Source organism: Candoia aspera, chromosome 7 (assembly GCF_035149785.1).
Source record: "Candoia aspera isolate rCanAsp1 chromosome 7, rCanAsp1.hap2, whole genome shotgun sequence".
NCBI lineage: Eukaryota > Metazoa > Chordata > Lepidosauria > Squamata > Boidae > Candoia > Candoia aspera.
The window spans coordinates 66,133,499-66,159,647 of NC_086159.1; the positions used below are offsets into that span (position 1 = coordinate 66,133,499).

Sequence of the window (26,149 nt, forward strand, 5' to 3'; positions counted from 1 at the left end):
GCCAGGAGGTCTGAGATTTTAGAATTCTTTGTAGGTAATGGAAACTTATGGTGGTAATCAGATGGTCAGCATCTCTGCAATGATTTTCACGATTTAATCTTTGATGAGAAGGCTGACCTGGCACGTATCACTGAGACCTGGCTGGGTCTGGAAAAGGGAGTTGTGCTTTCAGAAATAGGCCCAGCTGTGGTGGATTTTGGCAGTGCTGCTGGTTCTCAGGAAGGAGGGAGCACATTCCAAGGAGGTGGAGGAGATAAGAGGAGGCACAGTCCAGGAGGCAATGGTGGGAAAACGAAGAGGTTCAGGATAGCCCCGCCCTAGAGTCTCCCAGGTTATTTCCCCTTAGGTTAGGTAGAGTAGCTTTAGTCTGGCAAGAGTCTATCTATACGGTGTGAGCAAATAAAGAACTGGAGTTTGAATGGACTGACTCTTCTTTGTTCTTGGGCTGGGCCTGACACCAGCTGAGTTTCAAGTATGGCATTATATGACAACATTACAATTTTGTGCAAGATCTTTAAAGATTTTAGCACTTCTGGAGGAGGTCCTAATAGAGCAGCATTCCGCCCCAGGCACAAGCTCCAGAGGACTGCCTCCCTTTTCCAGAGTGGCCTTGGTTGGGTTGGCTGGGAGGCCCAACTGCTCTTAGTGATAAGTCATCTGTTAAAATCTTTCTACTTGCTAAGCCAGGCTTTGGCAGTGTGGTGCCTACAGGACTCAACACTCCTAACTGGCACCTGAGACCTGCAAAATTAAGATAATTACACACAATCTGAACAGAAATCAGAGTACTTGGCAGCACATATGCTAAATTAAAATAGTTAAAAACAAAAATGGCCAAATTATACAAAATCTTGAAAAGTCTGTGTTAAAATGTATGAGATACATTTTAATATCCATAACACTATATGAAATCTCATGAAAATGCCCCCAACTTGAAATGGTTCCTAACCCATGATGTAAGCTTTCCCAGAAATATAGGTCTGATGCTGGCTGGTGTCTGACTGTCAAGTATAGGACATGTTAACATTTGCTTAATTTTAACTAATTCTACTATATTCATATTCATGCTGGATTTTAATTAGTTTCATTATATTTATAGATGTAATATTTCTCAAGCATGCTTAAGTAGAAGAAAATCGCTATTGATATTAAACTATTTTCACCTTGCCTACTCCAAAGACATCCATTTCACCTGTTAGTTAAATTGGTCAGAGTACTGCTCTTCTGAAATCAATTTCTATGTGACAGCAATCTATGCTTCCTTTTTACACTGGGAAAGGCATACTGAAGTTTACCCATTCTAATTTTAATGGAATTGTTTGATGGAAAAAAAGAACACCATAACAGAACAGTACACCCGTGAGATTAAACACAGACCAGTTTTGTCATCAATTGTCACTATAGGAAAGACTGACAGCAGCATCCATAGATGAAATAAAACTAAATGTGGCATCATTATGCCTTTTCAGGTTAACTTCTTCTACTAAAGGTCACACAATTCCAAGTAGATTTTTCTAAACAAGAATGTAATCAGCCTTCCATGCAGTGGCACAATTCCTTACCCTAAAACCACAATTTCATAAATACTTGCAGACTCTGCTGAGAGATGAATTCCAACAGGATACTCCTCACCTTGAATTGTTTCTATCTCAATTAGCTAGTACCACTTTAAAAACTAGTGCCAAAGTTTACTTCTTTTTTCTTCCTTTTTTTTGCCTTTTATGGTTTTTTTTTTATCTTTAAGCACTTCTGGGAACTTTTTCAGCTGAAGGAAGACATGCTTCAAATAGACAGACACAAAAAGTACAGCAGAAATAGATTTTATGGAACAATGGGCTTCAAAACTTATATTCTGATTTTTAACAAAAAGGCACCTGAATTCTTTTTCTAAAGAAAATATTGCTATCATACTTACCAAACAAGCTTCTTGCAAAGGGTACAGTATGTATGGATAGAAGTTTTTTTTTTCCCTCAGTTCAGCCAGTCACTAGGATCTACTAAACTCCTTCTAATAGGATAATTCCAAGAGGATATTCTTGCATTTAATGAAAAATTAGAATAAAATTTTCAAGGAACAAATGAAAGTGATTTCAATCTAATTATGACCACTGAAGTCTTTAAAATAACATCGTTAAAAATCAAGGATGTACTCCAACTCAACAGAAAGCCTGATTTGAGGCCACCCAGAGTCACTTTTAACTGATGTGAAGTGGGGCAAGTGTCTCTATCTTACTCTGTCAAAAAGCTCCATTTAGCTCAGTAATAGATCACGCTCTTGATTACAGCGGCAATGAGTGCACCATTGGAAGAGCTGAAGAGCCAGATTGCAGACAGATTATTCTGGAGAATGTCCATCTATGTGGTCACTAAGAGTCAAAACTGTCTTGATAGCACATTATCTATCAAGGAAGGAAGGAGGGAAGGAGGGAAGGAAGGAAAGAAGGAAGGATACACCAAAGCAGTGAAAAAAAATTACAGTAGTACCATTTGGTGCTTTCCCCCAAAATATGTATTTATTTCGTTGTAGTTCTGTAGTGCCATAATCTACATGGACTCTCAGAGGTTTACATGTATAAAAAAAACCATAAAGCCCGTAAGTTAGTATAAAAGATAAAATATAACATTATGAAAATAATAAACAATCTTATTTTTTACTTAATCCTCATCTCTCATTCATATCTCCTGCAAACCATTGCTTATTCAGCTTATTCTATTTTACCTGTGTAAAACTGGATACAACCCAGATATTTTTGGATCTGCTTTCTTGCCTTTTATTTTTCTAAGCTGTATTCCCTTCTCATATGATTTTGGCCTATAGAAAGATAGTGTACCTCCCTATTCGCCAGATTTCTATGAAATTTGGCAGGCTTCACTCTTACAAAGTCCACCTTTCCTGTAAATTTCATACCATTCTCATGAAAAGCAAAAATGTTATCTAAAAAAAGTTTTTAAAGGACTGAAATGCTGAAATTACTGCCATCAATTTCAATAACATTAGCCACATTTCACCTTCTCTTAATGCTGTAAATTTTGTTTGCTTCTGATTTTTTAAAAAAGCTATTAAGCAATTAGGCATTTATAGTTTTTTCCCATGTTATGTGATGGGAGGGAAAACTCTTATTTTTCTGATTCACAGTTCAGAATCAGGAAGATGTCAGAAAGAGCCACAACCTAAACTAACACCTGGCAAATCTGGTTACTTTCGAAGCTGAAGATTAGGCTACACAGAAGATTGGGCAATCCTTGCATTACCCTATGAATAATATGGAGCTACGGTTCTGTCAGACCTTCGAAGTAGGCCAGATCAGGCACCAGAGGGGATTCCAGGAATGCTACTTTATTGTTGTAGGGCATAGTAACAAAAATTTGAAAGGCTGCCCAAGTTTCTCTCTGTTCCATCTTATTCCAACAAAATCAAGACAGGGTTATTTTGAGTTTCTTTCTCATATTTGCTTCAATCACTGGACTGTGTAATCACTTCTCCAAGTCCCTCCTTAATGGCTCTTTCACACCTTCTGCAAGGTTATCTCAGAATTTCTTTACTGTAAGAAATGTGGGTAAGAAATAGGTCTATATGCACTTACTTGGAATTAAGTTGCAATGAGTGCAATGGAATTTGTTTCTTAACCTTCAGAACTGTACTGTGAGATTCTTCTATTAGTTTATATTTAGAATAAACTTCATGTCTTGCCCCCAGTTCACAAAAGCATATAGAGACAAACACTCAGAAGTAGTCAAGTTCTTCCTTCATAGTTAATTATTTCTTCCTACTTTGGATTCACCCTCAATCTAATTTGGAAAATTAAACTATAGAAACATTCTTCTGCTGCTCTTCCATGTACCTGCATTGGGGTCATACAGGACATACAGAAATACACAAGTACACAAGATGAAGTTAAATCTATATCTATATCCACACTCCACCTGGAATTATCTTCCCCTTCCAAAAAGAAATGTGCACCACTTCAAGATCTCTTTTGACAAGAGGTGTGATATAGAAATGTTAAGTGAATAAATGTATTTATAGAGTATTACATTTAAAGTTATTACCAAAAGCTTTATATCACCATTCTGTTGCTAAATAAAATGTTACTGACTAGGCTAATAGAGCAAAGAAGACCTTTCCAAAGATATGGTATCAGGTCTGCCACAGAAATGGTGGATATACGGGAATCAGGCAGCCTGCAAATTGTAAAATAGATTAATAAAATATTCAAAATAAGTTTTATATTCAGCAGTCATTTTCTTGTCTTCATCGTTTCTTCCAAGTTAAAAATCAAGACAAATACAACTTGCAAGTTTGTTATAAAAAAGCATGCTTGATCTGAAAGCATTATGAGGTGATCATAAATTTATTACTTGTCTCAAGATATAAATACTTCTTTACAAATATATTTACAATCCTTCCCCGTCCACAAATATGCAATATAGTTTGATCAAGTAAAATAACCAAGAGAATTTTGTAAAGTCAAATCTTGGCCAGCAGCTATCATCTGGTCTCTGACTAAAAGATTTCAAGATTGTCTATATACACTACCTCACAATAAGCAGAGGAATTATCTCCAGCAACTAGTAATAGCACAACAGTAAAATTACTAATGGAAGTATTTTGAGGATGATAAAAATGTAAGAAGGACTGAAAGATAAAGAGTGAATTATTGGCAAAACAATATTGGAAACAATTTTGAACAGAAAGATAATACGCCGTAAAAGAAAAGTGGTGAGAAGAATCATTATTTTGAGCCATGTTCACCCAAAATGGCACCTTAATTGCTGGGATCCTAAAGCTATTATTTAGTTCCTAGATTGTGTCTTATAGGCAGTCATACACACACATAGATACTTCTCCCTTGGGAGTATAAAACCTGTAAATTGCTCATAAGCTGCTAGAGAAGTGGAATCATAACATTTCAGAAGCTTTACGCTAAGTTGCCATGGCATTTTCCTGCCCAGTAAGTGGAATATTTGAAGACATGCTTCTCAACTGAGTCAGAAATGTTCTTTACTGCTTAGAAATGGAGTTGTTCTACTTCTTATAGAAAAGAATAGCAGAAACCGTCCAGAGCTGTGATTATCAAAGGCTTATGCATACATGATATATCTTGCCTTTACTCTGAAATACCTCAACATATTAAACACTCTTTTCTTTTATTGGCCCTCAGGAGTCAGGTGACTACCTCTGGGCACATCAGGCTGGCTTTTGATTTAAAGGGCTAGCTGCTCGCCACTACACTACCTATTTCAGTCTGGAAGTGAATCTCAGGAGCTCTGTGAAATGGTATCATTGGTCCAGCTTGGCCAGAAGTAATCCAGAGCTGATTCTCTATCTGAAGCAGGAGTTGGAAAACTGGATTCTACCATACCAACATACTGGCTGGGGAATTCAGAGAGTTGAAGTTCACACAATTTAAAGTTGTCAAGATTGATTACACTGCCTTAGTGTAGCATGAACAGTTGAAACATTTTTGTTTTTCACTCGAATGGGATAAAAGCTGCAATAATGGATGAAAGATACCAAATTTCAAAGGATATTAAGACTGCTTGAGCTATGTTTTCAGAATCTGATTTTAAAGGAGGATCATGGGTTTTTACTTTGGAAGGGAAGGTAATGAAATGTGCAATGATAACAGCTCCTATGGTAATAAAAGACAGATATATTCAAGGCTTTTTATGCAAAGAAGAGTGTAATAAAGAATCATGATACTCTTTCCTGAGCTAGAAGCATAAAAGAATAACTCACTGTATTTCGACAAAATAAATCACACCTTTAACCCAGTTGGCTAGCTAACATAGCTCACAAAGCACTGCCATACAAAGAACTGGAGTGAGTGATAAAATTAAGTATCTGTCTCCCAAGATCTTTCTGATACTGAAGTGACCATGATGGTCAGATTTGAAGGATCACTCTGATTTCAGGGCAGAAATTGATATTTGACTGATAGCCCTCTTGCCTGCCTGTAATAGTTGTCAATCTCCAAATGTTGCCTCCCGCTTTCCTGTCTGCTTGCCGTTTTCTTATCTCCTTTTCTCCTATACACCTTCACACACTCTGCCTTAGCATTTGCTTTGTAAGCTAAGGATCTGGGTAGGGTGAGGCTGCCTCTGGACATCGGCAGGTTCCTGAAAACATCAGGGTGTGGCTCAATTAGGCAGGCAGCTGGAAGGCCAGCGTGGATGCTTGTAAGTGAACTGTGAGTAAATGGATCAATGAGCCCATCTCCCAAGTTTCTGGGGCTGTAAACTGCCAGCCCTTTGGGGAAAAAAGAATGACCTGTGCTGAGCCTTGAAGAAGATGGGGTGGAAAGCACTTCTGCCTGGTTGCAGCTGCTTTTCCAAAGCGCAGACAGCTATCCCAGGTTCACTTCCTCACACCAATCCAATCCAATCCTTCTCTCTCTCTCACACACACGGATGTGCGCGCACGCACACACACAAACATAAATACATTCAAACACACCCTTTCTGGCATACCTCATTCTTATCATATACAATACATTGGAAATTTGGAGAAACAAAAGATTGGAGTTCCATGGAAGCCCAGATTCAAAGTGAAGTGAATTCAAATTCATTCATTTCATTCTGAGTTCACTGCAGGAGAACAAGATTCTTATAAAGAATAAACAAAATCAATTGTAAATGTATCTACTTTAACATGGGGATAGATTATGGAGGGTAAATCTGAGAAAAGTTCATCAATATCCTATACTATATCTGAAAATCACCTATAGTTCACAGGACTGAGATTGAGACAGTGGATAAATGAAATGAAATGAAACAAAGCAAAACATCTGTGATCTGTAATTTACCTAATGAACATGAAAGCAGAAAATGTGATTCTCTAGACCTTTTCCATGGGCTTCTGCACTGCAACCTTTAAATATCCCAAACATGTACATATGACTCCACCATATGAAGTTATGATTCATTTGGATGAACTCACTGACTTTATTTTCACATATAGATCATACAATACCAGGAGAGTGCAGATTGTCTGATGGGTGCTGTGTGAACTGTCCCTTTGAATAGATGGCCTGAAGGCATGAAGCAGCCGCAGCTGCTTCAAGTTTTGTCTGAAAGCTTAAAGGCTTTCCCATTATAGGGTCTGCACAGTCAACCATGTCAGTGAAGTAAGACTGAGTTTTCCCATCCTGTACTCAGTATTTCAATGTATGAGTGAAAGATACTTCATCTATAACCAAACTAATTTTTCCTTAGTAAATTTGACTTTTTATTCAAATTAAGTCTATCCTAAATATAAAAAAAAAGTTTTAGCATAAAATAGCTAAAATGTCATGTTCATTGATTCAATATAGTTTATACATCGTAACGTTTCACATGCCATGGCGTTTCTGTTTGGGAGGGAGCTGCTGTGAGACCTTGTACCAAGCTCTGTATGTGAAATCAGTACAATGGAATGTGTTTGGGTTATGTTCTCTGTTCAAGGCCTTTTCCCACAGACCATCAGAAACCGTTAGGAGCACCTGGGATTGCGAACTTGAGAAGATTCTCTGGGGGGAGGGATTTCATTTGCACCAAGGGTTTTTGGTTTGAATTTGGCGCGCTTTCATCATTCTCAGCTTTCTCTGTGATCCTGCATACTATTCTTTAATAAATCAGATATCTTTGAATTCATACTCATGAGTCTGATGGTGTTTTAGAATAGGCAACCATTACATAAAGCTGAGAATCCTCAAAGTTGTACAGTTAGCTCCTACCAAGATCAGTCTCTTGTGAGGGAAAATAGTTAACGATGGCTGAGTCAAAATTCACAACCTGGGGACTCGAGGAGATGGCTAGCTTGATGCCCGAGTCGACGGTCAAGAGCGGAGAACTGAATCTCACCACAGAACCTTCAGAATCCTGAGACCTGTCAAGGGATGAATCGAATTCCAATTCTGATGCAGAGGAATCTGACAACAGGGAAGAGCCAAAGCAACCGGCACCCAGCGAATTGCTCGCAGAGTTGATCACCTTGGATGAAGTGGGGGAACCCCAACCAGGGACGTCGGGGACGTCCTGGAAGTATCGGTTCCCACTAACCCCAGACAAAGAATCTACTACAGTGTCAACTGAGAGGAAACCAGGCACACGAAGGAGAGGGGACTCTCGAACCCCTGAGAGACTAAGAGTGGTGGAAGCCAAAATAGAATCGATGGAGTACATGTTGAAAAACCTGTCTTTGTCACTGGAGGGGCAGGGGAGGTGCGGAGGAGATCCCAGCTTCCTGCAACCATCCCCCATCCAGACTGCCAGCGGAGTGGGGCCGGAGACGGCTCCGGGATGAATCTCCACCCCGCAGAGCCCGGCCATCAGTATCCCCACCCTGAAAAGGTAAAGCTACTGTAACCTGGGGCCCAACCACTCAAGCGCCGGCTGGTTCCACTCCAACCAGAGGTGGAGTGAGAGACTTTTCTGTCAAATTTGATGGGGATCCAACAAAGTTATCTTTCTTTTTAACTAATGCTAAAAGTTATATGAGGCAGTTTGGGGCACGCTTCCCTTCCAAAGAGGCTAAAATAACTGCCATTGCCACCAAGTTGAAGGGTCGAGCGGCTGACTGGTATGTTCAATTAAGTGATGCTGACTCCCCTGAACTTGATTATTTCGATTATTTCATGTGGGCATTAAAGCTGCATTTTGAAGATCCTCTGGCCAAGGCAAGAGCTAAGAAGGCACTGAAGGATCTTACCCAGGGCCAAATGTCAGTAGCTGATTACGCCCTAGAGTTTAAAGCTCTGGCTGGGAAAATCACTGACTGGTCTGAGTCAACTCTAATAGAGCGTTTTAAAGAGGGACTCAACCGGGACGTCCTGCTTTGGGCGTTGTGTAGAGACGACCCCGAGTCATTGTACGACTGGATCTGTCAGGCAGGCAAGGCTGAGCACACTCAGCATACCTTCATGCAAACTAGAAAACATGAAAAACCACCCGCCACCATGAGAGGATCCCGAAGTACTGCGACTGCTGCCCGGCCAAGCTATAGAGCCTGGGATGAGGAGAGTGATCGGCGCTACGCGAGGGGTGTTTCCAATGCAGAAAGGAGGGCCATCGAGCAGCTGATTGCCCAAAAGCCAAGGCTGATGATCGAGCGGGGAAGCCACCGGCCAAATCAGCCCCCCCTCGCAGCGAATGACAGCAGCCAAAGGGACAGCCGATGCTGAAGAAGTAATCTACTTCTCAGGAGAGGCTGAAGATGACTCTAAGGAGCCAGCGGGAAATGCCAGCCACCTGCCATGAAGGGCGCCAGCAGGCAGGTGGAAGAGGATGGGTGCGAAGATGCTATGGTGAGTGCTGACTGTCCCACTTTAGCAGTAAAAGTGAAATTGGGTTCCCACACAAAAACTACAGAGGTATGGGCTTTAGTTGACTCTGGGTGTTCCAGGTGTTTAATTCACCCTGAGCTGGTTGCTGCTTTGGAACTGCCTAGTTTCCCCCTCCAGCATCCTTTGATCTTCACACAGTTGGATGGTTCAACAACGGGGGGGGGGCAGCAACCCATTTCACTGGAACTGTGGCAATGCAAATGGGCAGCCACCGTGAGACTTTGAAATTCGTTGTAGCACCTGTTGGCAATCCCTTGGTAATCCTGGGGATCCCCTGGTTGACCTATCGAAGCCCATATATAAACTGGGAACACAGAACTGTGACTTTTAAAGATGGATTTTACCAAGCTCCTACAGCGGAGATAGTTGCACGTGCAGGGGTTGGAAGGGCAGCGATCGCCACGCCACGCCCTGACTTGCCACATTGAGAAGGCTTGCCTGCTCAATACCAATTATTTGCAGACGTATTTGGGGAGATGGAAGCAGATCAGTCACCACCACCCCACCGGAAAACTGACCGTGCAATAGAGTTGGTCCCCAATGCTCAATTGCCCAAGCCAAAAATCTATCCGATGACTCAGAAGGAACTCGAGGCATTACGGGACTTCGTTGACAAAAATCTGTCAAGGGGGTTTATTGAACCTGCTAATTCCCCAGTTGGGGCTCCTGTGTTATTCCGGGAAAAGAAAGATGGCACGCTTCGACTCTGTACGGACTATCAAGGGTTAAATTCCATCTCTATTGTCAACAAGTACCCTCTGCCTCTCATGAAGGACATGTTAGCTCATTTGTCAAAGGGCAAGATTTTCTCCAAGCTCGATCTTCGTGAAGCCTATTTCCGCATTCGCATAAAAACTGGGATGAGTGGAAAACTGCTTTTAATTGCCCACTAGGATCGTTTCAGTACAAAGTCCTCCCTTTTGGGTTGGCAGGGGCACCCAGAGTCTTCATGCAATTGATTAATGAAGTATTACATTATCATTTGTTTAAAGGGGTCCTGGTTTATTTAGATGGTGTTCTCATTTACACTGAAACCGAGGAGGAACACAAACGCCTCCTCAGACAGGTGTTACGCAAACTTAGAGATGCCAAACTCTATGCCAAACTTTCCAAATGTGAGTTTCACAAAACCCAACTTGACTATCTGGGCTATCGAGTGTCTGACCGGGGTATAGAAATGGACCCTGCAAAAATTCAGGCGATTCTCAGTTGGGAACGTCCTCACACCCAAAGGCAATTACAGAGTTTCCTAGGGTTCAGTAATTACTATCGGCAATTTATCCAGGGGTTCGCTGAGATTGCTCTGCCCCTCACTGATTTACTCCGTACTTGGGGGAGACACGCAATGTAAAAAACCCTGGGGCAGTGCTGAATTGGACGCCTGAATGCCAGGCAGCATTTGAGAAATTAAAAACCCTTTTCACTGCTGAGCCTATTCTACAGCACCCTGATCCTGAACGCCCCTTTGTGGTCTGACTCCTCTATTGGGGCTATTTTGTTACAAAGGGATTCAGAAAATCGCTTAAAACTCTGCGCTTATCTATCCAGGAAATTTTCTGAAACAGACTGCTGTTGGCATGTTTGGGAAAAGGAGGTGTTTGCTGTGAAAGCAGCTTTAGAAACTTGGCACCATCTCCTTGAAAGCGCTAAATACAGATTTACTGGGCTCAGCTTTTCTGTCGCTTTAACTTCCAGTTAAAACTTTCTGGCCGATGCTTTATCATGGTTACCTCAGGACCTTGACCAGGTGGCAGATGTGGTTGGGACTGTTCTCACTGAACCACAACTGGGCTTGGTTGCTGTCACTCAGAGCCAGACCCGTGCGCAGACAACCCCGCCCCCAGTCCAGTCTGGGAAGCGGAAAGTGCAAGTTCCTTGTCAGTTACAGAAGGACTTTCTCCAGGCACTGAAATCTGACACTTGGTTGCTAGCTAATAGAGACAATGCTTCTTTTGAAAACGGTCTGGCATGGGTGGAACACCGCCTTTATGTGCCTGAAACTTTAAGAGCTGATGTTTTGCAGCATTCCCATGATGACAAACTTGCTGGACACTTTGGTTTTGTCAAAACCTTGCATTTGGTTCGTCGTCAATTTTGGTGGCCAACCTTCAGACGTGATGTAAAAGACTATGTTGCTTCCTGTCCTGTTTGTGCCATGTCAAAACGAAAAGGGGGGAAACCACAGGGGCTTCTACAGCCAGTGGCCAGCCCGTCCTGCCCCTGGGACGAGATTTCTATGGATTTCATTGTGGACCTACCTCCCAGTCAGAAGAAAACTGTCATTTGGGTTGTAAAGGATTTTTTCTCTAAACAAGCTCATTTCATTCCATGTGCATCCATCCCATCAGCCCCACAATTAGCGTGCCTATCTCTCCACCACATCTACCACCTCCACGGTAGCCCCTCCCATTTAATTTCTGACTGTAGCACACAGTTTACTTCCTAATTCTGGAAATCATTTTTAAAATTGATTGGCACTAAACAAGCACTGTCCACATCGTCCCATCCACAGACTGACGGTTCTACTGAGATTTTAAATGCCACTCTTGAACAGTTTCTTAGAGCATACATTAACTACCATCAGGACGATTGGGTGGAGTTGTTACCTTTTGCTGAAGTTGCTTACAACAATGCTGTGCATCAAAGGACTGGACAAACCCCTTTTTGCGTAGTTCTGGTCCCGACTTTGTTCCCATCCCTGAACTGCCACAACCCCCTTCCCAAACATGTTCTGCCTCTGACTGGGCTGTTAAACTGTCTGATTCCTGGCCAGTAATTTAACAAGCTTAGGCTGATGCCCAGGCTGCTTACAAGTCTCAAGCTGATAAGCATCGTTCTTTATAACACGACTTCAAAGTTGGGGATAAGGTGTATCTATCTACTAAATTTATCAAATCACCTCAACTCTCTAAAAAACTTGCTCCCAAATTCATTGGTCCTTTTCCTGTTGTTCATCTTGTCAATCCAGTTACTGTTAAATTGGAACTGCCTCACAATTTGAAACGCTTGCACCCTGTTTTCCACTGCAGCTTGCTTAAGCCTGTGCACCACTCACCGCGTTGGCACCCTCAACCTCCTCCTCCTGCTCCAATTATGACTGACGGCCAACAACACTTTGAAGTCAAGGACATCGTTGATTCTTGCAAGCTTCGAGGCACCCTGCAGTATCTGGTCCGATGGAAACACTTTCCTCATCCTGAATGGGTGTCTGCCCACCATGTTAATGCTCCTGATTTAGTTAACCGTTTCCACCTTGCTTATCCTTTGAAGCCTGCTGCTTAATGTATTCTTCATTTTGGGGAGGCAGTATGTCATGTTCACCGATTCAATGTAGTTTATACACCGTAACGTTTCACATGCCATGGCGCTGCCGCGCGTTTCTGTTTGGGAGGGAGCTGCTGTGAGACCTTGTACCAAGCTCTGTATGTGAAATCAGTACAATGGAATGTGTTTGGGTTATGTTCTCTGTTCAAGGACTTTTCCTGTAGACCATCAGAAACCATTAGGAGCACCTGGGATTGTGAACTTGAGAAGATTCTCCGGGGGGAGGGATTTCATTTGCACCGAGGGTTTTTAGTTTGAATTTGGCGCGCTTTCATCATTCTCAGCTTTCTCTGTGATCCTGCATACTATTCTTTAATAAATCAGATATCTTTGAATTCAGACTCATGAGTCTGATGGTGTTTTAGAATAGGCAACCATTACATAAAATATTTAGCTATTTAGCTCAGAAATCACAGCAAATATGAACCTCTGTTGTAGAATTGGCTGCTTTGTTATTAGTCAGGATAGTGAAGAGTTCAGTGTAAGGACAGAAACAAATACTTTAACTCCTTTAAATTGAACTGTCATGAGCCATCTAGGGAGAGGATATCAGACAGACAAGATGGAATGAAGTTTTGAACAATGCAATCAAAATCATAAGAATACTTGAAAAGTGAGGATGAGCTATGAACCACAACTTGTTATACGAATGATTAAATGCAAGTCTAAAATAAATAAGATTCACTCATTTCCTGCTGTGCTAAAGGCCTGCTCCAAGAAAAATGGTACGTTATTATAAAACAAAACTAGATGGAATAAAAAGATGGCATTCTTCAATGTTTAGTATCACTGCTTTACATTAACAGAAATTCATTTTGTAATACATTTTGAATAAAAAAAACCTTTTTTATTCTAGGCTGTTTAGTCAAGAGCTGGTTACTGACACGTAACTGCAATTCTTTGACTTCTGTGAAGTCATCTTCATGGGTTTTGAACCTGCATGGGGTGTCACTCAGAATTTTCTGCTGAGAGCCCCAACCTCCTATGCCTACTGTGCAACTAGGTGCAGTTTCTACAAGCACCTTCAAATCCATGGACACTAATTATACCTTTATTGAAGAGAAAGCCAAGCCTCACTCTTTTGGATGGAAGAGGAAGGCTAAAACGTGATGGACATGATACTGCTTGGGTTTAAACTGCTGCTTCCATGTGGAATTCTCAAAGGATTTCCATTTAGTTACACAGAATCCTTTCTGGAAGGCTTCTAAGGAGCCAACGTAACTGATTTTACCTCACCCTAGAACAGCTATGAAACTGAATCCTCTAAACTGTAAGGTGAAAGGAACTGAAGAATGGATGGAAGACTTGTCCCTGACAGATGGAGAGGAGGTTGGGTCAACTTAGAAGGCAGATGTGCTTCCAAGAAGACAAATGAGCAAGAGAGGATAAACATGCAATCTACTGAAAGCCTGCTGATCTTCTCCAGGACTCTGGTCAGCAGTGGAATGGGCAAACAATTGCAAAACAGAGTCCACTCTAAGAAAAAAGGAAGACATTGCCAAGAAGGTGAGAGTTTATGTTGGTGTCACGCTCACCAATCAAATGTTCCCCAGAACACCTTATCGGAAGAGCATCCATCTTCTGAAGATCCGTGTCAGCCTACGAGTCACCAGGCAGGAGGGGGAAATGGACTGGAGTGTGAATTGTATTGTTTGGGTTAGAGGATCATTGCCACAAGGTCATCAAAAGAGAAACCGTTCCGGCCATCTGTTGGCACGGAAGGAGGAGGGGTGCATTCCTAGGTGGGCAATGGGGGGGAAGATGGGAAACTCATAATTTTAAACTGTAGAATGTGCGGGAACTGCCATTCACAACTTTTACCTTGTACTGGATACTTCGCTCATTAAACAGATGTGTAAGTAACCCTTATGAATCGTAATTGAATGCCGCTTGAGTAGCCAGTCACTGACAGTTGGTCCTACTATCCCATGATGCAGATGCATTAATCTTGGATTTGTACAGTGGGACTTGATAACCAACAGATTCAGCATCCATTCATAGATGGCCATCCTGGAATGTCTAAGCTGATCAGAAAGGATGGTGTCATAACCAGGCATGTGGATTGCAAGGATGAAGATGAAATGAAAAATAAACCAATGCAAAAGCTGTAACGTGGTGCAAAAGGCGTAGAGACTGTGCCACCTTCTTTGTTTATGTAACAGACTACAACAGAATTGTCTAAAGCAATCTAGATAGTCTGATCATGGAGACAGCCTTGGAAAGCTCTGAGTGCTTCCAAACTGCAAGGAGTTGGAGGGTATTACTTTGTTGCAATGTTTTGTACCTAGATCAAGCACAGTGGATGCAGAGGGCTCATTAAGTAAGCTCCCCATCTGAACACAGATGTATCAGTTGTGAGTAAATACGTCATGAAGGGAGGTGCAAAACTAACACGTCTGATAAAATTGCATAAAATCAGCAGCTAGTGGAGGGATTTCTTGGAGTTGGGCAGAACTGAGAGGAAGTAATGTTTTATAACTGCACCAGAGAAGTGGAACAGAAGTGCCACACCTGTAGGTAGTAGATCTGAAGGTGGGTGAAGCAAACAACTGAAGCCACAGCTGCCATATAGCTCAGTAATTAAAGAATATGGGCCGAGTCTCTTAATAAACAGAAAAAAGAGCCAGTGCGGACTGGACAGTATAAGAGTCCATCAAAAATGTTGCTATTGATAATGGGTTTGGAGAACGCCTTATACAGTACAAAGGAAGTTGAGGCAGCTGGAGCTGGAATTAGAGGGGTTCTTTATCACCTTCTTTTTCTTTTTGCCCCAGTTAAAATCGAACAGGGAAAGATTCTTTGAAAGTTTTGAACTCTCAATGAGCAATTTCTTCAGTGCTGCTAATGGAACAGACCTCAACAGAATAGTCATTGTGGGTGACAGAAAATCTGGTTGATCTCTCAAAGAAATGAGATTCAGACAGCAACCCAGAAGTCAAGAACTGAATACTGGCTTCTTCCATATGTTTGCTACGGACCTCATGCTTCATGATTTTGGGCAATGACTGTGATTGGCAAGGTAAGGTAAGGATAAAATGCTGGAGGGTAGGAATAACTGTAAGCAACGTCAAAAGTGTGACAACAAAGACTGTAATCATTTTCAGAATCTTAGCAGAAAGTAGAAAATGGATAGTAGATTCACACCCGTGCACAAACACATTCTTTTCCTAAGTTAATCTGTATATTCTTCATTGCAGAAGAAGAGCAAAAATAAAGGATATTTCTACTGACGTTTTTTGGCTAATGGCTAAAGGGGTGTGGTTTTTCAGGAGCGCAGAAATGCATAGTTGAATACATAACTGTGCTCCAAATTCTATTCTACATTTTCCATGTCTTTAGCTGCTGAATGTTTTTAATTGGCTATTTAAGAGTGAGATGTTCATTCCAGTACTCACCTTTCAACTATTTTGCACCTTCAAATCAGACTTGCAGTTGATTTAACTGGAAAATTGCATTTATTCTCATATTACATCAATCCATAATTACTATATCTCTAACAAATTATATGAAATTAAGCCTATACCCAGTCAAAGTTTAAACTAGGGAAAATATCTATCTTTTATACTAATAGGGCAAGACAACTAGATATTTAGTGAATCAAAAATAAAGTTGTAACAACTCAGACTAGTAGTTCAGATACATCCCAAAAGCCAAATTAAAACACTTTTTTCAAAGGTTTGGAAAATAAGTCTTTGTTATTACTTGCTTGTTTTTTTTACTATTGAAAAGAAGTGCAACATCTGTCAAAGACATGAAAATTTAATCTCTGTATAACTGAATTTTCCTGTACTTTTGTCTAGAAAGATTATCTTTAGGGGCTGTTCTTCAGGTCAGCCTGTCAAATGGATTGGAACATGTAGTTTTTAAAAAGACAAGGCTTGTCATGGTTGTGGAATATTGTACGGTTTACTGTGTCACCCTGAATTTCACTGGTCACTTACAATGTGAACATTTCTGTCCAAAGTAAATACTTGTTTATTTTTCCACTTTCAATAATCAGTACTTTTTAGAAGTTGGATACTATTATTTCCTTTGTTGGTTTTATTTTGATTTTAAAAAAATAAAAGATTTTTTATATCCTGTTGTATATAAAATGTTGAATTTTCATGTTGAATTTTTACGTTTTTTTAGATGTATCTACCAGCTGGACATAGCAAAAAAGATGGTGGTATAAAATCATTGTAAATAAACAGCCAAAATTTAAGAAATGATAAGAGCCTTCCCCAATATTAATTTGCCCATACACATCACTTCCTGAAGCCATATTGTAATGGTACTTATTTTGTTGAATTCTTTTTTGAAAGCGAGAAGAAACTAGCAAGGGTTCCTCACTGATGACTTTCAGATGGCAAGTTAATGACATTTATTTCAGAGGGCATGAACTATAAAATTAAGTTCTCCCCCATTAAACTTTCACGCTGCTACTATTATCATCTATGCATGTATCTTCATGCTTTTTTATTAATTTTATATGGCTGTTTAGTGCTTTTGTATTTCCAGTGGATAGAAGAATATCTTCCAAGGGAACTGGAAGACGTGCTAAGAGCTTTAGTTTACAAGAAAAAAAAAATCAGTTGAACAAAAATTTCTATAGGGATTCTTTTGAATATATAGATTTCCCATATCCAGCTAGGGAAAGCTAACTTTTTAATATGACAGCTCTTTAATTTATGGAAACAGATCGTTATGGAGAAAATCTATATATGTGGTCACTAAGAGTCGACCCTGACTTGATGGCACATAATCAATCAGTCTTTAATTTATATTGAGGCACGTACACCTAACCTTGCCACCAGTGAGATAAAAAGAGTCTGTACAGTAACACGAAAGCTGCCAGGAAACGAACATACATACATATCAGTTTTAAAATCTGAGATATATCTATTGGTGCCACTGATATACACAAGGAACCTGGACAAAACTAGTGGCTCTTTTCTTGAATGAGTTATCACCTAGGTTCTGACGACAGGGCAGGGAAGAGGCTGATCTAAAACCGTAACACGTGACTACTTGTAAAATGCACATTTTAAGGCTTTGCTAAAGATAGGGCTGAAAATTACAGGTCAAGGCCTAACGCTTATTGTTCTATATTTTTCCCTTGCAATCTACAGTTTGATCTGGTAGTTACAACATATTAAGCTGATATGTCCAAGTACTTGGCCACAATACCATAAATGTAAAATAATTACGAAGATACTATTCTATCAAACAGAGACAATTGTAGGCAGCTATGTTGGTCAATTTTCATTTCAAAATTAAAATTCCTACAAGTCAAACATCCCAAGCACCCAAAACATCAGTACACATCAGTCAGGTTAAATAAGTATAGACAGGAGGAAACATGCTTCAAAACATCATGGGGCGCTCAAATGCAGGCTCAAAGCCATGGCTCACCTGGTATGTATCCCAAAGCCTTATGGTACACCACAGGGGGACTTCTCTCATCAACAAGTTATTCATCCAACGGAAAGCAAACTGGAGGTATTTTACTTCGTGTTGTTCTATGTGTTTATGCACTTGCTCTGAAAGAGAAAAGAAGATAAATAAACTACTGATGAGATTTATATAACCCTAGCAAACCTGTGTAATCACATATGTGTTCCCCACATATACCCAAATATGGTTCAGAAGATCCTCCATCCCTCAGAAATTGTTCTGGAATGTAAGCAGGAGATAGGATTTTAAGAATCTGTTCTGGTAATAGGCATGCGTCCACTAATGCAACATTAATATACTACTAAAATCTAATTAATAAATGCACATACACACAACTATGTACAAGTCATATCAAACTTTAACAGGATTGTGTAGGAATTATAAATCTTAAAATAGCTGTCCAGCCTTTTTATTATTATTAATTTTTTTACTCTACTTTTTATTTATTTATTATATGGTCAACTTAAGGCAGTGAACATACTTAATAGTCCTGCCTCCTGTCTTCCCCACAACAACAACCTTGTCAGGTGGGTTGGGCTGAGAGAGAGAGACTGGCCCCAAGTCATCCAGCCACTTTGATGCCTAAGGCAGGACTAGAACTCACAGGCCAAACTGGCTGTCAACCTTTATTTGAAAACCTCTAGAAACAGAGGAAGCACAACACCAGGAGGCAAGCTGTTCATTGCTCAAGAGCTATTTCAAGTTTGGGTCTCTCTCTCTCTCTCTCAAGCTTCCATCCAGTGGTTCTTGTTCTACCCTCAGGTACTATGGAGAATAAATTAACACCTTTTTCCCTGTGACAGCAGTAGCTAAATAAGTCACAGAAGCTTCTTCCATGATTTGCTTACATTGAATACAAACTGGGATCTATGGTTAGTTCTCCTTCTATAAAGTCCAAATTACAAGACATGGTTCGTTCTTGGCATTTGAACTGTAGCCTTTCCCCCCTAGTAATAGTAACAAAAAGGCACCATCATTTCTGCAAAGTATTTTCACAGTAAACAGGCAGTATAACAAACGTATATGCTAGCATTACATATACCAGTAGTCCTCAACTTACGACAGCAATTGGAACCAGGATTGCTGTCGCTTAGCAATGCGATCATAAAGCAGAACGTCATGTGACTGTATCCCTTAGTGATGGCAATCGCGCAGTCCCAGTTGCTGTTGCAACCTCAGGGCCATACGGGTTGTTAAGTGGGAAGAGGTGGAAGTCCCAGGCAAAGAGCACAGGGAGACCTTCCCTGCTGGCTTCCACACTGACTTTGCTTGTGGGAAGCTGGAAGAAAAGGTTGCAAATGATGATCACATGACTGTGGGATGCTGCAACCATCATAAGTGCGAGCCAGTTGCCAAGCACCCAAATTACGATCACATCACCGCGTCATAAGTACCACACATTCAGCACTGTTGTAACTTTGAACAGTCACTGCATGAGTGATCATAACTCAAGGGCAACTTATAGTTGCTTATCTGTCCAGAAGTAATTGATAACCCTATACTTAACTTTACAGTTTTCTAAATTTTGAACTTTCAAACTACTACACAGAGCAAAAGTTCATCACTGAGCATCTTTGTTACGCATGGCGTATTTGTGGTACAAGACAAAACATTTACCTTCCCTAAGAAATGACATTAACAAGGACCAAATATTACAGACTGATAAATTTACTGTATCACTTTAAATGTAAAAGTTATTTTAAGTCAATTAAAGCATTACTCATGGTTACATGAAGCAAATATACATAGGCAGTGACTTCCACATATTTATATAACAATTATCAGAAAATCTTGTGAATAACGAAACCTGAAAACCAAGGCATCTTAAGTGTTCCAAATTCTTTTTAAAACAAAACAGAAAAACATTGAATTTCCCATGGGCTTCTCTTGATTACTTCCTAACATACTGAAAAATGGACAACTAAATGCAAAGCTTTAGTTGTCGTTTATTTGATAATATATGAACAGACAAAAGAAAATGCACAGGCTGAAAAGATTCATTCCTCTTTTTTCATAAGTAATTGTGAGCAGATGTTATTTCACTGATAAAGGTAATTTGGCTGGCAATAATTCTAAATCTAAATTTTCCATTTCATTGAAAGTAAGCATGCAGATGTAATAAATGACTTGGCAGATGTAATTATTGCCATCTTTCAGACTTAGAATTTTTCCAAAGATACTTATGCAGCAGTTTGCAATAATAAAATTATGCTAAATCTTTAAGAAATAATAGCTCTTGTATCAAAATGAAGGAACATAAGTGATTTTATTTTAACAGTCTTTTCAGCACTTTTACATCTTACATAAAGCTATTGAAAATGTTGTTTGAAGCAGGGCCTCCATTTTTTAGAAGGGTGGTTAGGAACGCATATTTTATATCATTGATTTACTGTGTTTGGATTTAATAGGTAACATGTTTATGCAAGTACATGATGCATTTTTACAAACAATTAAAATAATGGCTCCATAATTTATCCTCAAATAAACTACATGGGAAAAAAGCATAATATTCAGTTAAAATGGTATCTTACTTACAGATACTAAGAACATTTTATCCACTAGATCAAATACTTTTGATATATAGCATTGCCTGGAGTTAGAACTTAACAACTTTGGCACAATTTCGGGCGGTCTTGCCTGTATGTGTCTGTGTATGTCTTTCAAGCCAAGCTGGCTTCCTCCCCTGGACTTCTAAAGTAAGAGTGAGCCCTCATTCCTGCAATCATCTTGAAGGGGTTTCAACGGTCCTACACCTTTCCCAGTGGTCAAGGAACAGACTAACCAAGCTACCTGAAGTAGGAAAAACAACTTCAAATGCTTCCAGCAACATTTCAAAATGCTTCTCACAGAAGCATTTATATTGCTGTATTTATTTTCTGTTTTATTCTACTGCCCAGGAACATAAATATCCATAAACCAATATAGCATAGGGCAATAGCTTTTAACCTATACATCTCCACCTGATATATAGAGAAACTTCCTTTGCATTTAGCAGGATAGCATGAAAAACCAAACTATTCTGAAATGGAAACATCTATTTTAGATTTGCTTACTTGTGTTGCTAAAAGAATTAAAGAAGTTTCATCATATATCACATGCTAAAATGATCGTCTTGAGTTTTTTAAGGTTAGCTAATGCTCAGTTCTGAAAATGCTATAAAAATGCTTAAGTTAGATTCAAGGGGCAAATTGGTCTTAAATTTAACAACTTGCTTGGTAGCCATAGAGGATCAAGAATTCCACAGGAATTTTCTGCACATAGCAGAAAAGGGATAAACTGTCCCATTGCTCCTTTATCAATCCAGTTGGTTTCTGTGTTTGTATTTGTATTCATATTTTATATACTATTTATGGCTATTGTTTTTAACTTGTTAGCTTTATTGTGAACCGCCCAGAGTCTCTCTTGAAAGAGTTAGGATGGGTCACTCTATCCCTCCCTCAGCCTATCAGGTTTGGCTTAGTAACTCTCATTATATTCAACATATGTTCTTGGTAGGATGAAATACTATTAATAGTAATAGTAGTTCTTGTTAATAAAAAGATCAGAGGTGCTGATATAGAATTGTGTATGAGTGATGGGCCACAGTAATATATATATATATGATTAATACATGGAATTACTATATCATTTCAAACTCAAATAATGAACTTTATATTTAAGTTCCGTAGAACACTAAGTTAATTTCAACTGATACGTTTAATTTTACTGCCTGAACAAACAGGCACTACATCACTAAACTCCATAAATCATACAGGAAAATCAAACAATACAAGCTTTGCAAAAAGGGCTTGCTATTTTATTTCAGGAACTGAACTTGATCATGTTCAGTAAAACTGAGCTTTTGGATCAGCAAGCTTTAATAAACCTTAGAAAAGTAATTCAATTGTTTGTCTTGCAATACTTTGTATACAATTTAAAACAGCTTTGCTTATAAGCATTGCAATGCAACAAAGCCTTTGAAACTGAAATCTTAATCCACCAAGTTAAAAAAAACAAATTCTTTCGGAAAATAACAACAGATAATTCTGACAGTAGTGCATTTATTATAAGTGGTCCTGTATAATGTAAGATGGGGGGGTGGGGGGAATGACGCTAACAGGCATTTTAATAAATTTATGTACAGTATGCTCTTTATAATTATATGTAGAAATCAGAAGTCCAGAAGCTCCAGAACTTCCAATCCTGTGTAAATAACCATTTTAAAAATCTCTGGTCATAGTCTTGAAGGATTATTCTTTTATATATGGTTGAAATGCTAAGGACAAGAAAAGGGAAGAAGTAGCAATATTAAACCCAGATTAATGAAACTTCCATGTAAAATTGTGTTGACAACATTTTTAGTTGCTGTTTATTTGTTTAGTAGCTTCCGACTCTTCGTGACTTCATGGACCAGCCCATGCCAGAGCTTCCTGTCGGTCGTCAACACCCCCAGCTCCCCCAGGGACGGGTCCGTCACCTCTAGAATATCATCCATCCACCCTGCCCTTGATCGGCCCCTCTTCCTTTTGCCCTCCACTCTCCCTAGCATCAGCATCTTCTCCAGGGTGTCCTGTCTTCTCATTATGTGGACAAAGTGTTTCAGTTTTGCCTTTAATATCATTCCCTCAAGTGAGCAGTCTGGCTTTATTTCCTGGAGGATGGACTGGTTCGATCTTCTTGCAGTCCAAGGCACTCTCAGAATTTTCCTCCAACACCACAGTTCAAAAGCATCGATCTTCCTTCTCTCAGCCTTCCTCATGGTCCAGCTCTCGCAGCCATATGTTACTACAGGGAACACCATTGCTTTAATTATGCGGACCTTTGTTGTCAGTGTGATGTCTCTGCTCTTAACTATTTTATCGAGATTTGTCATTGCTCTTCTCCCAAGGATTAAGCGTCTTCTGATTTCCTGATGCAGTCAGCATCTGCAGTAATCTTCGCACCTAGAAATACAAAGTCTTTCACTGCTTCTACATTTTCTCCCTCTGTTTGCCAGTTATCAATCAAGCTGGTTGCCATAATCTTGATTTTTTTGAGGTTTAGCTGCAAGCCAGCTTTTGCACTTTCTTCTTTCACCTTCATCATAAGGCTCCTCAGTTCCTCTTCACTTTCAGCCATCAAAGTGGTATCATCTGCATATCTGAGATTGTTAATGTTTCTTCCAGAGATTTTAACTCCAGCCTTGGATTCCTCAAGCCCAGCATGTCGCATGATGTATTCTGCATACAAGTTGAATAGGTAGGGTGAGAGTATACAACCCTGCCATACTCCTTTCCCAATCTTAAACCAGTCTGTTGTTCCGTGATCTGTTCTTACTGTTGCTACTTGGTCGTTATACAGATTCTTCAGGAGGCAGACAAGATGACTTGGTATCCCCATACCACTAAGAACTTGCCACAATTTGTTATAGTCCACACAGTCAAAGGCTTTAGAATAGTCAATAAAACAGAAATAGATGTTTTTCTGAAACTCCCTGCTTTTTCCATTATCCAGCAGATATTGGCAATTTGGTCCCTAGTTCCTCTGCCTTTTCTAAACCCAGCTTGTATATCTGGCAATTCTCGCTCCATGAATTGCTGAAGTCTACCTTGCAGGATCTTGAGCATTACCTTACTGGCATGTGAAATGAGTGCCACTGTTCGATAGTTTGAACATTCTTTCGTGTTTCCCTTTTTTGGTATGGGGATATAAGTTGATTTTTTCCAGTCTGATGGCCATTCTTGTGTTTTCCAAATTTGCTGGCATATAGCATGCATTACCTTGACAGCATCATCTTGCAAGATTTTGAACAGTTCAGCTGGGATGCCGTCGTCTCCTGCCGCCTTGTTATTAGCAATGCTTCTTAAGGCCCATTCAACCTCACTCTTCAGGATGTCTGGCTCTAGCTCACTGACCACACCGTCAAAGCTATCCCCGATATTGTTATCCTTCCTATACAGCTCTTCCGTATATTCTTGCCACCTTTTCTTGATCTCTTCTTATGTTAGGTCCTTGCCGTCTTTGTTTTTCATCATACTCATTTTGGCCTGGAATTTACCTCCGATGTTTCTAATTTTCTGGAAGAGGTCTCTTGTCCTTCCTATTCTATTGTCTTCTTCCACTTCCACACATTGCTTGTTTAAAAATAATTCCTTGTCTCTTCTGGCTAACCTCTGGAATTTTGCATTTAATTGGGCATATCTCCCCCTATCACTGTTGCCTTTTGCTTCCCTTCTTTCTTGGGCTACTTCTAGTGTCTCAGCAGACAGCCATTTTGCCTTCTTGGTTTTCTCTTTCTTTGGGATGTATTTTGTTGCCGCCTCCTGAACAATGTTGCGAACTTCTGTCCAGAGTTCTTCCGGGACCCTATCTACTAAATCCAGTCCCTTAAATCTATTCTTCACCTCCACTGCATATTCCCTAGGAATATTAGTGAGCTCATATCTAGCTGATCTGTGGGTCTTCCCTAATCTCTTTAGTCTGATCCTAAATTGTGCGGTAAGAAGTTTGTGATCGGAACTACAGTCAGCTCCAGGTCTTGTTTTTACTGACTTTATAGATGTCCACCACCTTTGGCTGCAAAGGATGTAGTCAATCTGATTTCGGTGTTGTCCATCTGGTGAAGTCCATGTATATAGCCGTCTCTTAGGTTGTTGGAAGAGAGTGTTTGTTATGCAGAGTGAGTTGTCTTGGCAAAATTCTATCAGCCTACGTCCTGCTTCGTCTTGTTCTCCCAGGCCATGCTTACCTGTAATTCTAGGTGTCATTTGACTCCCCACCTTAGCATTCCAGTCTCCCGTGATGAAAATAACATCGCTGTAATGATTGCCCTAGCCCCAAATACTCAGACTCACAAGAGGCTGCTAAATGAAATCTGATTTATTAAGGAACTACAGACAAATACAGAGAAAGCTGAGAATGAGCAAAAGCGCGCCAAATACAAACTTAAACCCTTGCTTCAAACGTATCCCGCCTCCCTCGTAACAGCCCCGCCCGGCACAGGTGCTAGCAATCGTCAGAGTTGCTAGCCTGGGAAAGTAACCTTGAGCGCAGTAGATAATACAAATACATTCCAAAGCAAAGCCAAAAGATAATCGTTCCCATCCTCCCTAGACAACTGAAACACGCATCCAATTAATGACATGCGAAACGTTACGATGCATCAAAGACATTGAAACGGCGCACATGACATACCGCCTCCCTAAAAATACCCCTAGGGACCAGGTTTCGAGGGATAAGCGGAGTGGAAACGGGCCACCAGAACCGGGGAAGCCACATCTGGTGCAGCGACCCACTCAGGATGAGGGAAATGTTTCCAACGAACTAAATATTGCAAAGTATTGCGAAGGCGTCTAGAGTCGAGGATTTCTTTAACTTCGAAGTGTTGCTGACCATCAATCATGATGGGGGTGGGGGGTGGAGGTTGCCGATGCCAGCGATCAGAAGGAATAGTCGGTTTGAGTAAGCTGCAATGAAAAACAGGGTGTAAGCGTTTCAGGTTATGAGGCAAGTCAAGTTTAAAAGTCACAGGGTTAATCTGAGCAACGATTGGGAAAGGACCCACAAATTTAGGTGCCAGTTTCTTTGACGGTTGTGCAGATTTGATAAACTTGGTAGAAAGGTAGACCGAGTCCCCAACTTGGAATGCAGGGTGTGGGGCACGCTTCCGATCAGCATACAGTTTATAATCTGCTTGTGCATCAGCCAATGCCTGTTGAATCATTGGCCAAGAGTCAGCCAGTTGTGTTGACCAATCATCTGTAGTGACTGCACCGGCAGGAGGTTGTGGGAGATCAGTGATAGGTACAAAGTCTTTACCCAGAGCCACCCGAAACGGGGTTTGTCCAGTGCTTTGATGCACTGCATTGTTGTAAGCCACTTCAGCAAATGGTAGGAGGTCTACCCAATTGTCCTGCTGATAATTCACAAAAGCGCGAAGGTACTGCTCCAGAGTAGAGTTAACAGCCTCAGTGGCCCCGTCCGTCTGAGGATGCCAAGCCGTGGACAGGGCTTGCTTCGTGCCTAACAGCTTGAGAAAAGCCCGCCAAAACTGTGAGGTAAATTGTGTACCCCTGTCCGAAATCAAGCGTGAGGGACATCCGTGTAGC

General features: G+C 40.4%; 1 protein-coding gene across 1 annotated transcript in view; it reads right to left on the minus strand.

The window, feature by feature from the left end:
- TBC1D22A (TBC1 domain family member 22A) overlaps positions 1-26,149 on the minus strand; it is a 173,782-nt gene that overhangs the window by 62,449 nt on the left and 85,184 nt on the right. Inside the window, exon 11 of the mRNA XM_063307950.1 lies at positions 18,042-18,169. Within this exon, the coding sequence (XP_063164020.1) occupies positions 18,042-18,169 (128 nt within the window). The remainder of the gene's footprint in view (positions 1-18,041; positions 18,170-26,149) is intronic.